This window comes from Protopterus annectens, chromosome 15.part0 (assembly GCF_019279795.1).
Source record: "Protopterus annectens isolate FY-2018-M chromosome 15.part0, PAN1.0, whole genome shotgun sequence".
Taxonomy (NCBI): Eukaryota; Metazoa; Chordata; order Ceratodontiformes; family Protopteridae; genus Protopterus; species Protopterus annectens.
In genome coordinates this window covers 590967271-590983595 of record NC_056749.1, presented here as the reverse complement: position 1 = coordinate 590983595, position 16325 = coordinate 590967271, and the positions used below count along the sequence as shown (strand labels likewise).

The following is a 16325-nucleotide window of genomic DNA, read 5'->3' as shown; positions in this document are numbered from 1 at the left end:
GGTAGCATCAGCCACAAAGAAATAATTGTCAAAAGCAAGCTTCTCTGTCCATCCCCTGAACAGGGAGTCAAGGGTGTTGGACAGGATGAGAAACTGACATATGCTTCAGTGACCTTTGTGCTTCGACTGCTAAACTGTCTGGCACACCAGACATGTTTCCAAAGAGACTTGATCAAGGAGCTTTCCAAGTCTCTTTTGAGTAGCTTAACTACAGATGCTCAAAAGCCTGTGGATGTCAAAATGTCTACCCTGCAGTCTTCCTCAAATATGGCCATGAGATTGGTATCCATTGCACTTGATGGTACATCAAAGGTAGCTGGCACAGGTATTACCATGCAACACTATGCATGGATGCAATTTCATGGAAAGATTTAAGGCATCCTTTATCAATGCCCCCTATGACGGTATCACCTTGTTTGGACCAAAGGTAAAAGAAACTCTTACCAGGAGCAAACAGATTGGTAAGATATCTAGTCTGCTGTGGGAATCAATTTTTCTACTCTCAAAGATCCTTTTCTAGGAATCAAATAGAAGGTAGGAAAATGTTAGAAGGTAGGAAAATGTGGTTCAAAGTCCCAAGGTTTTCAGCAGGACACTCCTGGGGGATCTCCCCAAAGCAGAAGAGGATGCCACCCAAGAAGTAGAGGCGGCTACAAAATTAGAGTTTCCATGGGCCCTTCAATGAGAAACTTACCAGCATCTCTCAATGCTTGCCCACCTCCTGCACTCTGGAGACAGTCAGGGGACACTTTCCCTTGTAGACTTTAGCTTGGAAAACCATAATTTCTGATTCAGAGGTATTCAGGATTATTAGCAGTGGCTATACAATGCCCTTTTTGGATTCCAGAATCCCGATATGCCACCCAATCAGTTGGAATCCACAGCATTAGGAGTAAACAACAGCCATCCATCCAGTCCCCCAGACTAGTTGGGGTCCGGAGTCTATTCCAGGTGCTTCTTGGTTCCAGAAAATACAGCTGACCTGAGACCAATATTGGATCTCAGCAACCTAAATCAATATGTCAAATAGACAAAGTTCTAGATGGTCACTGTGCAGTCTATTCTACCTCTGTTGGGGAAGGACTATTGGGTGTGCTGTGTCAATCTTTAGGATGCCTACTTATATCAAGATCCAGAGACAATCCAGGAGGTTTCTCCATTAATGGCTGAGAGACCATCACTACCAATGTAGTGCACTGAAATTTGGTCTCACCACAGCCCCCCAGTTGTTCATCAAGATCATGGCAGTAGTAGCAGCTTATCTCTTGATGCAAGGGATCCGTGTCTTCCCTTATTTGGACAACTGGCTCCTACCTGCTACTTCCATGGATCTTCTTCAACACCAGTCATTCCTTCTGTCTTTTGCAGACAAGTTGGGAATATCATTCCACTACAAGAAAAGCAAACTGCCTCCCTCACGGAGCATAGAATTTATAGCTTGCCAGATAGGCACCATCCAACAAAATGTGAAACTCTCTGTTTCAAGAGTCAGCTAATTAGGCCTGTCCTGTAGCCTTTCAGGTGATGCAGTACCCTCAAACACATACAAGGCTCATTATATATCTCTAAAGGATAATGGCCTCTTCTATTACAATGGTTCCAGTAGCGATATATCTCATGGGAGTCCCACAGTGGACATTAGCAGTATAATGGTCACAGAAATTTCACCCCTTTCACACCAGAATCAGACTTTGTTATGCAGGAATCACATAAATTGGTGGATTACATCCCATTCAGTAGTACAGGGTAGATAGTTTTCTCTACCCTCTACCAAGACCACAGTCACCAAGAACACCTCCCTTCTAGGGTGAGAATGTGGCATTTCAAAGGAAATGTTTAGGGTTGGCGTATTTATGAATGTAGGTATAAAAGATAATAGAATATGAGATATCAGGAATTGAGTTGTAGGGGATGCATGGGATGTGGTGAGTAAAATGAAAAGATGGTTCTAGAATTAAAGGTCAGGGGAATGAAAAGGAAAGATCTATATCAATACAGGTAGTTGTACAATTGCTTAATTTTGATGCATTTGTAAGTGTGGAGAGTTTAACATATGGATTGTGAAGTGTGTATAGAAAATGTGAAAAGAAAGCCCCTACGCTTTTCATTAATTGCCATGAGATCTTTAGCATCCAACTGAGCTACCACCAACTCTCAAGCAGTTAAGGCCTCGGCTGTATGTTTTATCTGAAGGATGACACACACAGGAGTGCAGCAACTCCCTCTTATCCTGCACTGCAGTTTGAGTATTGGAAAATTAATCCAGCTACCTAGTGAGAATAGAACCCTCAGCCCTCTACACTTTATACATTTGCTGTGGCACAAAACATTTATATATATATATATATATATATATAAAATATGATATGATAGGTAAGGCAGTATGTGTTTTAATTGACTTGAGGGTTGTTAAACCGTTTGGTCTTTCCCTCTAGTTTTACATGGCACTGAGTGTTTTAGTATGCATGTGTGATTAATATGCTTGCTTGCTTACAGTACCTAATATTTTCTTTACAGAATGATTCAGGTAAAAATAAGTTGAAGTATTTGTTGTGTTAGCCAGTCCTTTTTTAATGACTAAATCCTATTCCCAATCCTGGACGGCTTGCAGATCGCTATATGACAAGCATTTAGAGAAATGTTGACATAACTAGTCTGTTACATCAGTTACAAGGGATTTCTGAGTATTGTAAGTAACATTTTAAACTTTTTTACCTCTTTTCAGTACACTATACCAGACCAGTTATTATCCTAGGACCTTTAAAAGATCGAGTAAATGATGATCTTATCTCAGAATTTCCACACAAATTTGGATCTTGTGTGCCACGTAAGTTAACTTCTTTTGGTGACTGTTCTGCCTCCATTATTTTATACATTATTTTGGTTTTATATTATAGTTTAATAACTTGATATGCAGAAAACATAGTTGTATAAAAGTGAAAACACACACCATGGTTGATGTAAAATAAGTTCATTAAAACTTAGAAATTGTTCTGCATGTTTAACTATGGCAAAGACAAACTAGTCATTATTGGTTTAGAGACAACACAGCAAATGAATTATAGAGTAATCTATAAAGCTTCTATATAGTCATAAAGTTAGTTCTAAACATAGTTGGTAGGTCTGTTTCATTTTTCTCTTTGCTTCAAAAGATGTCCTGAGGAGTACTTCTCGCTGTTGCAAGTCTGTTGAAATTGTTATTGCAATAATTTCTAACATGCATGTTTCTAGCCTAGTGCATTTTTTTTGCCTTCTTGTACAAGTTATTTTTCCAGTATTTGCTTTGGTTTTGCAGAATGCTTAAATGTTCCCTTTGTGCTTTCAGTACCCACATTTAGTTAACAATTTTCTTCAGCATGAATGACACACAGGCAAGTTCTTGCTTTTGGAAATTTAGCCACATTTTTATTTTGTAATTTCCATTAAATATTTTGACTCTGATGGCATTAAGATGTCAAACCAAAGAAAACTGTCTGACTTTTTGCAGTAAATCTTGCTACAAAACTGCAAGGAAAGTTGGCAATCTTTAGGAAATTGCTGTTCATTCTTAAGTGTCACCAGTGTACTTTAAAAGGGTCAACTGCCTAATGTAAAATCTGTGGAGATGCCTTTTAATTGTTGTTCTGAATTAAGTTCTTGGCAGAAAATCAGTCATGTCAAGCATAAGTTAATATTTTATCAGTTGTAGAAAAAAAATCTTCCCTGGGATAAAATAGAGCTGTCTGTAAATGTACATAAGGTGCTATATTTGGAGACCATAACAAAATGTTGAGTTTTGGAACTTTGGGTGTTATCACCCAGTAATGGCTCTCAGCCCTCAGTTCTTTATGATTTATAGGTTAATTGGATTGGAAATGTAATAAAGGTGAAGTATAGCCTACAGAACTTACCCCCCCCCCCCAAAAAAAAAGCTGGGGTTTGTCATGCCTTATTCCTTTTCTCCTCTGTAAGAATTCAATAGCCTCCCTTCATTATTCATCTTAGGAGTATGTATGGATCGAGGTGGTATCTCATTTAATGGACACCATATGACTAAGTACAGGTTGTGAGTATGAGTTTCATTTACCTGTCCCTGGGTCCTGCAGGAAAGTATGGCTGAGGATATTGAGAGCATCTTAGACCATTGCAGTGGTAGGGAAGGCTGGAAGAAAGCATTTTCTGTAAAGGCATGATTCAGAGAACTTGTGCACTCACAATGACCATTAAATGTATGCTGGTCTGTGCTGCAGTCCCCAGTAAGAATAAGGTCTCCTCATCTGTTCAGCCTCCACATAGGGAGTTTGGAAAAATGTATACTGTGGGCAAAGAAAGTATACTGTGCTTCCATCTTGTGAACATTTAGCTGTATACATGGTCTCTGCAGCTGGCCTCTTCAGCCCATCTTGAGCCTTATTTTAGTAAGCAAAAGCAAGTCTAGATAACCTGTTAAGGACATAGCAGATAATGAAACAGTGTCTTGTTTTACTTATCAAGTGCCAGTTTCACTTACTGTTACCTGTACAGTGCTCTGAATAGTGATTAACCTTTTTGTATTCCTGAGCCAGTTTGCTTGCTTCAGAATGTTGAGACTAATCCAAATACAGATGATGACATTGACTCTCCATCTGAACATGGTCATCATAGATGGTAAAACTGAAGCATACCTGGCTACTGTGGATGCGTGTGTCAGCGGAGTTGCAATGTTTCTGTTGCGTATAGGTTGTGTGCTAGCAGGGTTTAATACAGCAGTGAGCATCTCACTTTTATGTACAAGATCAGATTGGTAGAAATGATTAACTCAGAAGGCACTGGTATTTAATTATGTTACCACCCCCATGCCTCAGTCTGCAATAAAACAAATGTTTTACATTATTTTCAGTATTCTGTATTAGAAGTTGCTGTTTGTTTGCAGAGGACCTTGTTCCCCTTTCATATTTTGCAGCATCACAATATACTCATTTCTGCTTTATTATTATTGTTGTAGCATCGCTGATGTCTACTTTTGCAGGCTTATGTGTACTTTTTGCATTTATAAGTACAGTGTACTATTGAAGCACTAAAAGAAGCGTATACAGTGGATTTCTTTTCATGTATTGGTACTTCACATTCTTACTCCATTTGCCTAGCTTTCCTAATGTGATTGTGTTTCCCCTGCTTTTGTAACACCAAAGGTTAAATACCAGAAACAAACAGTGCAGTCGGAGGCCAGAGCTGTTGCCAGGTTGTGCAGGTTCTATTTTGGAAGCCAGTATGTCTGTTATATGCTATGACAGCACAGTTTGCCAAGAAGTGGTCAACAGAGGTGAATTCTGCTTGACTGCATTGTAACAAAGCACTGAGTAGCCATTATGCTTTATGCAAGACTTAAGTTCTACATCTGCTAGCAGTAGTGTTTAGAACAATTAGACTTTATTCAAAAAGGCCATATCATGAGTAGCACTGGAAAGAGTAACTAGGGGATTAATACATTTTGTGATGTATCAGCTTTAAAGCTACACTTCTACAACCAATTATGTGATACACAGGGTGCAGTCTCACAATTTGCACCACTGATTGGCCTAGTGTGTGACAGAGGTGATTGGTCTTAAGAGTGTGTGTGGCAAACGCACACACTTGCCTTGTCTTATGACTAGCTCCTACCAATGAATAACTGCTTAGTAAACTTATAACCAGTAGCTTCCCATGATTTCACACCTACCCTCCGTTCATCCCAATGCCATCCACAGCTGTCTTATGTCTAGTAGCTGAAACTTGATAAAAAGTTTGCATACATACAAACCTGCATCCATTGTTATCTAGGAGAGATTTACAATGTCTTAGTGCCATCATTCACTTGTCATTTTTAGCGTCACACATTGCCACCTGCTAGACTGGTGCCCCTTTGTGGCATTAATGAGACAACACTACAAAAATGTAGTTAATGCAGTTCATTATAGTTTCCAGGGTTCTTTACTTCCTGATATGTTCAGAGCCCAAATGTAAGCATCTTGTTTGCAAAGACAGTGAGTTCTGTATGACATTATATTTCATTTATTTGTAGTAGCCTTTGAAAGAAAGTGGCAGTCTTAGGGGAAACAACAGTTTTCCAGTGTGCATCTGTCTGAAATCTTAAAGGTATGATACCTTTGTAAAATCAACCACTGAATTCTTTTTCAGCTGTATGAATTTTATTGGTGCAAGATTTACTGGAAATAATTACTAGCTTTGTAAGATTTTATATTTTCTTTTTTCTTTCTGAATAATTAGTTTATTGCATCATCTTAGTTTGCCTTTCTTTCTAGACTTCAGGCAAACATTTAAAATGAAGCTTGGATGTTGAATTTGCTTCTCTGGTTCATTATCTAGTACTTCACTTTGATAGACCATTTGTATTTGCATTACTGGTTCCACTTTGATGCTAGTTTGTGATGTTAGGACTGTAATCCCAAATGCTGTCTGAGAAGCTTCCCAGTTTGACCACTGCCCTATATAATTATTCTGTAGCCAATATGAATTTTATACCATGTAGTTAGTCTTGAAGCTGTCTGAACCAAAATATTCCTTCGCCATAGCATATGATTCTTTCTCTGGCTGGAGTCTGTGACTGAGATATACTAATGGACGTTCTCCCTTTAAAAAAACTGCTCAAGTAAGCTCTCAGTGTGTGGTTTGAGGCATATATTGATTTTTAGCTGCAAACTGGACTAGCTGCTACAGGGGGTCCATTCAAGAACTTTTTGAGCTTCTGGGACGCCATCTCACTAGCCAGTTCCAGAAAGCCTTGCCTGGCTTGTTCTTTAAGGTCTGTAAAAACAGTGTGTGGTGTGTTACACTGAATAAAGAACATTCTGTAATAACCTGCTGTTCCAAAGAATAGATTTAATTGTTTTTTGGTAGCCAATTGCCATGCCTGTATAGTTGCTACTTTGTCAGACTCTGACCATGTCATCACCCAGCAAGTGACCAAGATATTTCCCACCTGATGACATTTGTTTAATAGCTAACCCTGACTTTTTTGAATCTGCACAACATCTCACTAACATGATGGAACATGGTCCTGCAGAATTGGACTGTGAATAGTAATGCCAGTTATATTATCAAGAGCAGTAGCCTCCAACTTCTGTGTGGATTCAGTTGCAGATCTTCTTGATGAATTCATACAACATAAATAATTTGACAAAATCTGACATCTGCCATACTACAGGTAGTGGGGCACTTCTCAGTAACCGTTAGGTCAGTAGTAGATAGCAGTGGTACTTAACTACTCCAGAGCTTCATTTGTCTGGACATAGGATTAAAACTCTAATTTTGTATACTTTACACAAAACCCGGTTCTCCTATCTTTCTGCAGGACTATTTTTCAGATCCATGGGCTGTTAGCTTCTTGGACTGCCCCAGACCCAACTTTCTGCAGTTTCTCCAGTATGTTTTGCTTGACTTACTCAGTCATACTGCTAGGAGCCTATTAAATTGGTTGTTGTGTTCTTGTGTTCACATGATGCTCTACCAGTTGGATACAGCCAGGCCTAGTTATGAGCATGTAGTCCAGCCTTAACTGCTATTACAGAATTACCTCATCTACTGAAGTAATAGAAGTTGATGATTACTGATAACATTTGCCAGAAAATCTCCGAGTGGTTCCTCCTGTAGCTCATTGAAAATACTGAGCTATCAGTTTTTGTCTGTCTTGGGAGAGCTTCATTATGTTTATTTGTTGAAGTTTCTACTTCTGGCTTCCTCTTAAAATGCTGGGACTCAGAGTACTAAATCCCTAAATAAAAAAAAGTATTAAAGAGAAGAGCAGATACTGATTAACCTTTTTTTTCCTTTGAAATTTTTCTTCTGCAGAAGGCATGCCTTCCTGCCCCCAATTTGATGGGTAAAGCCCCTTACTCCAGCGGTTCTGCAGAAAAAATGGAATATTCCAGGAAATGGCAATCTAAGACTTGTGTGTATGCGAGTCCGGATTTTTGGTCATTCGGTATTCCCATTCCTGTACTCTACATTGTGCATCTTGACAATTCAAATAGATACCAGTTCCACCACCTAACTAACATCACTTATCTTCCATACAGCAGTGAACAGAACCTGCCAAGCTGCCTGCAACTTATCTTGTCAAACAGAAATGAGCACCATTGCCATTTGTCTAGCTGTATGTTATCAGGCATTAGTTGTGTGGTCATAGCACACTTTTGCTGCTGTTGTTCTGCAAAGTACTCCTGTGACAACCACTTGAGCACCCTAAATTTAGCCTTGAAATTTAGATCATTGTCCGTAACAAACACCTTGTGGGAATCACGTTCATCCTTCCAATTATCACAAGTTGTCAGAGGCCTCCTCAACCTGTGACCTGAAGTAGCTCATGGTGCAAAACCATTTTTTTTAAACAAGAAACATCTTAAATTATCAAGTATAATGTAGGTACTCATACATTTATATAAATGAAAGCAAACCATACTGGCATAATTTTAGTTGCCAACATTATACATCACTTATAATGTATCCAGTCATTGTCAATCAAACATTACTTAGCTCATTCAAATACTGCCTTTTTTAACTCATTCCTCCTCTGCATGTATTCTTCCCACAATTCCCTTTTTCTGTGTAATTTGCTCCTACCCTTTTCTAAAGATCCCAATACCAGTTGTTTTATCTATTACTTTATTCACTGCTTCTACTAAAGTTGGTTTAAACTTTGATTTCCATTTTGTACTAGTTGCTTTTTTGGCAGCCACCATGTTTAGACTCACCAAGGCCTTACTATATGTATAGGCAATTCCGATTCTGTATCATAGCTCAAAAATATTTCCATAGTCACACCAATTTGCTCATGCAGTATCTATAACAGAGCAGTCTGCAGGGACTCTTTAAAGTCTGCCGACTCATTACACTCCCAGAAAATATGTTCTAAATTACCTCTTTCTTCCTCATCAAACCTCCAACATTTGCTGTCTACCTGAAGAAAAATTCTTTGGAGTCTATTTGGGGTATAAAAATACTTATGCAAACACTTCCAAAGAAAGATCCTAAATCTTCTAGACTTTGTTGCACGTTTGGGAGACGCATATATTTCCCCCCATTGTTTCTTTTTGAATTGCTTATCCAGTCTCTTCCCAATCCTTTCTAACCTCCTCTGATTGATTCTTATAATTGTCATGCAATATTTTGTATGCTCTACTAATTATTCCTTTTTTAACAGCAGCTTCTGTTCTAGTGTGCAAAAGCATTGTTGAGGCACTTCCCTGTATGTAAAAGGAAACATGGCAGGCACTTATCGTAATAGTAAATGTCTGAATGATCACTGTTGCGGTAGCTGCTCTCTCCCACCCTTCATCCCCTTTGTTTTTGGTGTGGTTTTTATGCCAGGGTGTGGGCATTTATTGTGCATGTCCCCAAATGAAGTACAGTGCCTGCCTGACACATGCTGAAATGTAGTGACTGCACTGTATTCAGTGTAATTCTATTGCTTATTGTGTTTAATTGTAGTTTGCAGCAGTTGTGTATTGTCTGCATCTGATCAGATTTCCATTCTCCAGCACGAATAATGATTTCTTGTCTGAGTAGTTGATGGTCAAACATTTTAGATAAGTATGGAAATAGAATACAAACATTACTAATTAACTGGGTTCATCCCCCCTTGTTGCAGTTTGCTGCTGTGTAGCTAGTGTCCTCAGAGCTTTGCTTCCTCCTTTCCTATCTAACTGTATCGTTATGGTGCATCTTACATTACATGAATATCTCATTTTGGGATGCTCCTTGGTCCACTGCCTTTTCTTTGTTTCAATTTTTGCTGACGGTCAGACTCTGTCTTGGCCAGTCAGTCAAGTCATTCCATGCCAAGTGAGAACTGACTGAGAGGGAATGTCATCCAGGCTGTCATCGGGACTGGTTTCCATTTTTCTCTTTGGCCCCACCTGAGTATACACTTGACAGAGCACCGGGGAGGACTGCTCTCATTTCTGCAAGGGGCATTGCCCCTATACAGCCTTCCCCTTCAACCTGAAGCACATGTAGTGGTCTTTCAGGTTTACACTAGGGAGACTGCTCCCCCTTTCTGTGCCTGTTAGTGCATGCGGCTCTACCTTCACCAGGAGAGGTGAGCAGACTATACCCCTTTGCTCTTCCCCTTCTCTGTGTGACTACAACAGTGCTGGGCCCACTAATCAAACCCTGGTTGTGTGGGCTAGAGTCAAGGCTTCATCCTTCTGCACCAGTGAAACAGGCTTCCTATGCCTTTTATGTGAAATTCCTAGATCAACTCTCAAATGCCATAGTTTAATAAGTTACTGGATAAATAGTGATCTTGTGCCAGAAGACTGGAAAGAGGTAGTAGTTTTGCCATTTGCCCAAGAGTGGAACTTCAGCAGCACCTTCTAGCTATAGGGCAGTGGTCATAGGAAGTTAGTAGGCTATTGGCCCTGAGGCTGTTACAAGCCTAGCCAAGAATTTAACCCATGTTCCATCAAGTCAGCACCTGATGCCCTGTCCAGCAGGGACACAGGTGGAATCTCAGGGGTGTATTTTCTGTTCCCTGTCCAGTTATCCAGGTTGCGCTTAAAAAGGGTTAATGAGGTACTCTGCTTGACATGGATGGGGGAGTCTGTTCCACAGAAGTGAGAGTCTCTGGGACACAAATCTGTCCCGCCAATAAATCCTGTTGATGTCACAGACCAGGTTGAGGTTGCACGTGAGGGTTACTTGAGTGGAGTTTGACTTACAGATATGTAGCAGTCCCATCAAGGTGGTGTCTGAGATTGCCTTATATGCCAGACAGAGGTCACCTCTTAGGAGTCTATATGAGACTGAGTAGAGGGACAGAGCTTTTTGCCTGTCTGGGTAGGGTAGATGTTTGAGACCCTGGATTCTCCTGGTGAAGAACCTCTGTGATCTCTCCAGCTCCTGCAAGTGCTTTGTGAGGTACATGCAGAAAGGGGGCATTGTACTCAATAATAGGTCTTATAAGGGAAGAATACAAGGATGTTATGACATCCTTGTCCCTGGATAAGATAACCTACTTAAGATGGGCCATGTAGAAAGCTTTCTGCACAATGGAGGCAATATGGTGGCCAAAATTCAGTTTGCTATCAACCTGGGTGCCCAAGTCCCTCACAACTGATTGTGTGCTTAGGACCTTGTTATTAATGTGATAATTTGTAGGGATGTTACTCTCCCCAAAGGGGATGATACATTTTTTGGCATCCAGTTTGAGGCCATGTTTCTGCCACCAGCCATTTGTTTGGGTGAGACCCTCTTGGAGGATGTCCACATCACCATGGAAGTTGATGACAGTGCCCAGCTTGCAGTCATCTGCAAACCTGGACAGTCATAGCCCACTGGTTTTGGCCTGCACCTCAGAAAAGTATGTCCCAAATAACAGAGGCCCCAAGACCAATTAATGGGGTACACCTCTCATTATAGGTCTACTGCTTGAGGTGGCTTCCCCAATTTTGACTAGATGGGCTCTGTCAATGAGCCAGTTTGTACCCATTTAGTAACATATGGATTGATGTCTAGTTGAGAGAGTTTATCTGTTATACCCAAGTGGGGAATAGTATAGAAGGCTTTGGCCTGGTCAGGGTAAGTGGTGTGCACAATCTTCCCCTCATCCATGGCTTTGCAGACTGTCTCAAAGACGTCAACCAAATTTAACAGGCATGACCTCACCTTGACGAAACCAAACTGTGTGGGATTGAATGTTTGGAGGTTGCCAATGTCCTTTATATTGAGGTCCATGATAATCCGTTCCATGGCCTTGCAGATCAGGCTGGTTAGGCTGATGGGTCTATAATTTCATGGATCGGTGGACACACACCACCTTTGTGCAAAGGGATGACAGTGGCTGTCCTCCACTTGGCTGGGACGAAGCCGGTTCTCAGGCTTAGGTTGAATGGGGTGCCTAATGGTGTAGCAAGTCTGCCTGAGGTCATGTAGGATGCAGCCTGGGATGTAATCGGGTCCAATGAAGGCTGTATTTCTTGTCTTTGAGAGGGCAGTGATGACTTGCTCCCTAGAGATAAGGGGAGGGGGCAGGTTCTGGGGATCTTCTGATGTACTGATGGGGGGGCAGAGAGGTGAAGTTTTCACTGAACCTGTCTGCCAGCAAGTTGGCTATATCTACAGCATTTGTGTATGTGGTGTCCTTGACCACCAGTTCTGAGCAGATCTGAGAGCTTCCTTTGAGATTGCGGGCATATGTAAAAAAAGGCCTTATGATTGTCTTTAGTAGATGTGGCCAATTTGGACTCTGTTTGCTTTGGACGATTTCACTAGTGCTTTTATTTGCTTGTTCAGGCTAAGGAGAGATTGCTTCCAATGAGGCATCTGCTCCTTCGTGGTCCTGAACAGCAATTTTTTTTCTTTTATTATAGAGTTTATTTATTGCAGATGTCCACCAGGCAGGATCTCCATGTCATTGGCTGAACAGATAAGGAAGTAGATTTTGAGAGGCCACTTACTGAAATCCCTTGGAGATGTCAACATTTATGACTGTAACCAGAATGTATTCAAACAGAAGAGGGCACTCCACCTAAATCTTGTACATTAGGGCACACCTCACAAATATTGCACATTTGTATGAATGGATGCCAATGGGACAGGACAAGAGTTAATCAGCACATGAAGTATGTGTACACAACAAGATCTTCAGCATTTTTTTCTCACAGAAGATTGACAGGAAAGCTTTGCAGTATATGAATGGGGTGGAGAAGAGCAAAGTGAATGTAGTACTGTTTGAAAGGTAGGACACAGAGTATTGTGGTTAAAGGAACACATTTCCAGAGAAAAATATTTGAGAGCACTCTGCAATAGGGATCATTTCTGGGCTCATCCCTCTGTAGAATGTATCTGTCTAGCATCATGAAAGCTGCTGTTAAAAAAATAAATGTTTGTTTCTGCTGATAACCACTTTATGTATTGTGGTGATTGGTATGGCAAAAGAACCTTAACAGTACCTTAAGACAAGGGATGGAATTGTCTGATAAATCTCGCCATCTTTATGAATCTGGATGCTAGTTTATCTGTACCATAAGAACTTTGTTTTTATCATGAGAATTTCTTCCAAAACTTGCGTTCAAAAGGGCATCTTTTATTAAGTGAAGACAGGTGGCTAACCATTTGAAATGTTGATAACCTGCTAGAGCAAGTCCCAAAACACGGAAGCTGAATGCCCAAAATACAGACTTAAATATTCATAATCTGAGATGGCCATTTCCCTGAATATTCCTTTTTTTTCTGCATTATGGCCCTCTCTGAGTTGGTATATATAAGTTCAGGGATGCAGCGGGGGCTTACCTCCCTGCAAAAAAAAGAAGTTTAAAGAAGAGTGATATTTGAGAATTGCTTTTCTCCAGGATTTTTTTCTCTTTTTTTTTTTGCATGTAGGCACTCTGCATTTCAAGTGCCGATATTTTAATAGGAAGCCGGACAGATGACCATGCTATTTTGAAGTAATTCTTGAACAAGTTTGATACCAGTTCATCTTTAGAATCTTGGAGGGGAGAAGACATTTGCTTGCCTGGGCAGACTGAGAAGTGTTCTCTTTTCCATTCTTAGATGTGAAATATATACTTGCTTTTTGGTTATATGGCCGTGATAGGAATCATAGAGTACGGTAACTTCATAGGGTATGCTAGGCCCATGAAGGGGAATTTTGCAGTTTGTAAAATGATCTGTAACAGTGCACAAATAGAAAGGAGGTCCTAGTGAGATGCTATTTTTCAAAGTTAGGCTGTTGAATTGTGTGGTTTTATTGAAGAATAAGATACACAGTAGAAAGTATAGTAGTAGCATCTAGGGGTTGTAATAACATCTGGCTGTAATATAAACTGTCTACCATTAAATATTTTAATGTGTTTTTAAAGATGATCAGAGGTAGCCTGTGCTCAAATTTATTTTTTCTCACCTCTCATGACTTCTTAGTTCCTTGTCAGTCTGGATTTCCATCTGGGCATGGCACTGAGAATGTACTCATTTGAGTATTTAATGACTTCCTAGTGTTAAAAATCCTCTCTTTTGGTCCATTTTGCACTCCCAGTGGTGTTTCATACCATGGGCTATGGTAAATTACTGTGATTTTACTGGCACTGTCCTTGAGTGTTTTAAGTTTTACTTTTTGGGCTGCTATAAAAGGTAGTTTCCAGCTCTTAATTCCTTCTTTTTAATCTCTTTTGGAGTGGGGGTGCCACAGGGTTCTATTCCATCTCCCTTGTTGTTTGTGGCAAGTTTTTGCTACTTAGGAAGTTCATTGTGGAGACAGAGAAAGGGGGGTATTTTTATCAGGGTTATACTGCTAGTCAACTCTTATCTTTTCTTTTGTTAGGATTTATTGCTGAGTTTTACTACCCTTGAGAACTCTGCAGGCAAAGGTGTGGACATTGTTTATGGCTTAATCATAAATTCAACCCAGCAGAAGGCAAAAGTTATGTACTCGCATAACGATAGGTCTGTGTTGTCCGTTTCCATCCTTCCTCAATGGATAGGTATCTGATCTGATCTTGGATCCATCCTTGGCCATTTTCAAGCTTGGGATCCTGTGCTCAGGCTCCTTCCCCTACCCATAATACCTTTGTGTAAGGAATGAGCTACCTCAGATCAAGTTTGCCCACTAAAAGAGAGTTCTTAAAAATGATAAGGGTATTCACAGGCAAATAACTTGGGTAAACCTAAGCACTGCATGGTTAATGAAGAGAATGAGAGAGAGAGAGAGAACCTTCAGGAGCCAAGGAGAGGTCAGCTAGAGACATCTCGGAATGGAAATATAAGAATAATAATTTTGGATAATGATGATGGGAAGGTAGTTGAGTTCTGTCATTATAGTGAGTATATATCCTTCGTATCTAGTGTTGTCTTTTCCATCCATTTCTCAACTCATGGGAGAGAGTCCCAAGCTGCTTTCTCACTTGGGAGGCCTTATGGAAGGATTTTCCAGGGAACAGCTAAACCAAAGGAGGGTCTAGATCTGGACTGCATATCTAATTTATAGTGTGAAATGAAGGTATATACCTTGGACCAGGTAGCTGCAGCACATATGTAATCAACTGGAACACTAGAGAAGAAAGCTGTAGAGGAATCCACAGATCTGGTAGAGTCAGCCTTGGAGTCAAAGGGATTGCCAGCCCTCTTTCTTGGTAAATCAAAGAAATGCACTGTGACAGTCAGCAGGAGAGGGTGACTTTGGGCACTAATTTTCCCAGTTTGGCTGAGGAAAAGAACACAGATTGATGAGATTTCATGAAAGGGTTTCATCCAGTGTAAACATGTAATTGATGAATGGCATCAAGTTAATGCAAAGTATATTCACTTTTGTTTGAAAAACTTAAGAGGAACTGGACAATTAATGGACCAATTTACAGATGATTCAGAATCCACCTTAAGAAGAAAAGAGGGGTTATTTCTTAATGACATTCTGTCTTTATGAAAAATTAGGTAGGGATGTTTTGAAGATTGGACTTGTAGCTCAGAAATTCTCCTGGCAAAAGTGATGGGTTTTGAAGGCTGGGCTTGTAGCTCAGAAATTCTCCTGGCAGAAGTGATGGCCACCAGAAGGTAGTCTTCCATGGTAAAAAGTTTGTCAACCTTAGCAGTAGGTTCAGATGGAGGCCTAGTCAAAGTCTGTAGCACAATAGTAATATTCAATGGTGGGACTGGTTCTCTGAGCAGAGGTTGTAGTAAAAAGGTACAGTGGAGGAAACCCTTGGATAATCTGAGAGACATAAGGGTGTATGGTTTTCACCCATATGAAAGGAAGATTTAATGACTAACTGTACCTTGATTGTGGAATACCTGTCTCCACATCAGAAGTGTTGTGGCAAAATGGCTGGAAGAGGTACTGAGAAAAGATCAATGTTCTTTTCACTTGCCCAAACAGAAAACCTTTTCCATTTATTCTTACAAGCTTTCCTACTCAAGTGATTTTGGGTGGAATACATAATGTGGACAACTAAAGATGAAAACCTGGATTGCCAGACCATCATTACAATTGGAGAAACCACAAGGTCAGTTTGAGGGACTGAATGATCGTGTGAGGTGACCTTGATGGTTGCGTCAGATGATCTAGGTCTGAGCCCAGCTTCCAGGAAGGGTGAACTAGATGAGGCCAAAGGAAGGGAAATCACACTTGTCGAGGCCAGTTTAGGGCCATGAGGATAACTGTGATGCTCACTGCAGATGCTTTCTGTAGAAACTTGGGAATTAGGGGCATTGGAGCTAAGGCAGAAAGAATACCCAAGGTTGCATTAGTGCATCTCTGGATGACTCTCCCCTGTTGGGGAATTAAAACAAAAAATTTTGCTGTATTTGATGTTGGGTGAGATGAAGAGGTCTCAGCAAGGTCAGCCCCATCGACTGAAAATTTGCTGTGTTACTAAAGG

General features: G+C 40.4%; 1 protein-coding gene across 1 annotated transcript in view; it reads left to right on the top strand.

Annotated features, from left to right (window-relative positions):
* Positions 1-16325, top strand: part of DLG3 (discs large MAGUK scaffold protein 3) — a 3698230-nt gene that overhangs the window by 3656853 nt on the left and 25052 nt on the right. Inside the window, exon 21 of the mRNA XM_044057417.1 lies at positions 2726-2827. Coding sequence (XP_043913352.1) covers positions 2726-2827 — 102 coding nt within the window. The remainder of the gene's footprint in view (positions 1-2725; positions 2828-16325) is intronic.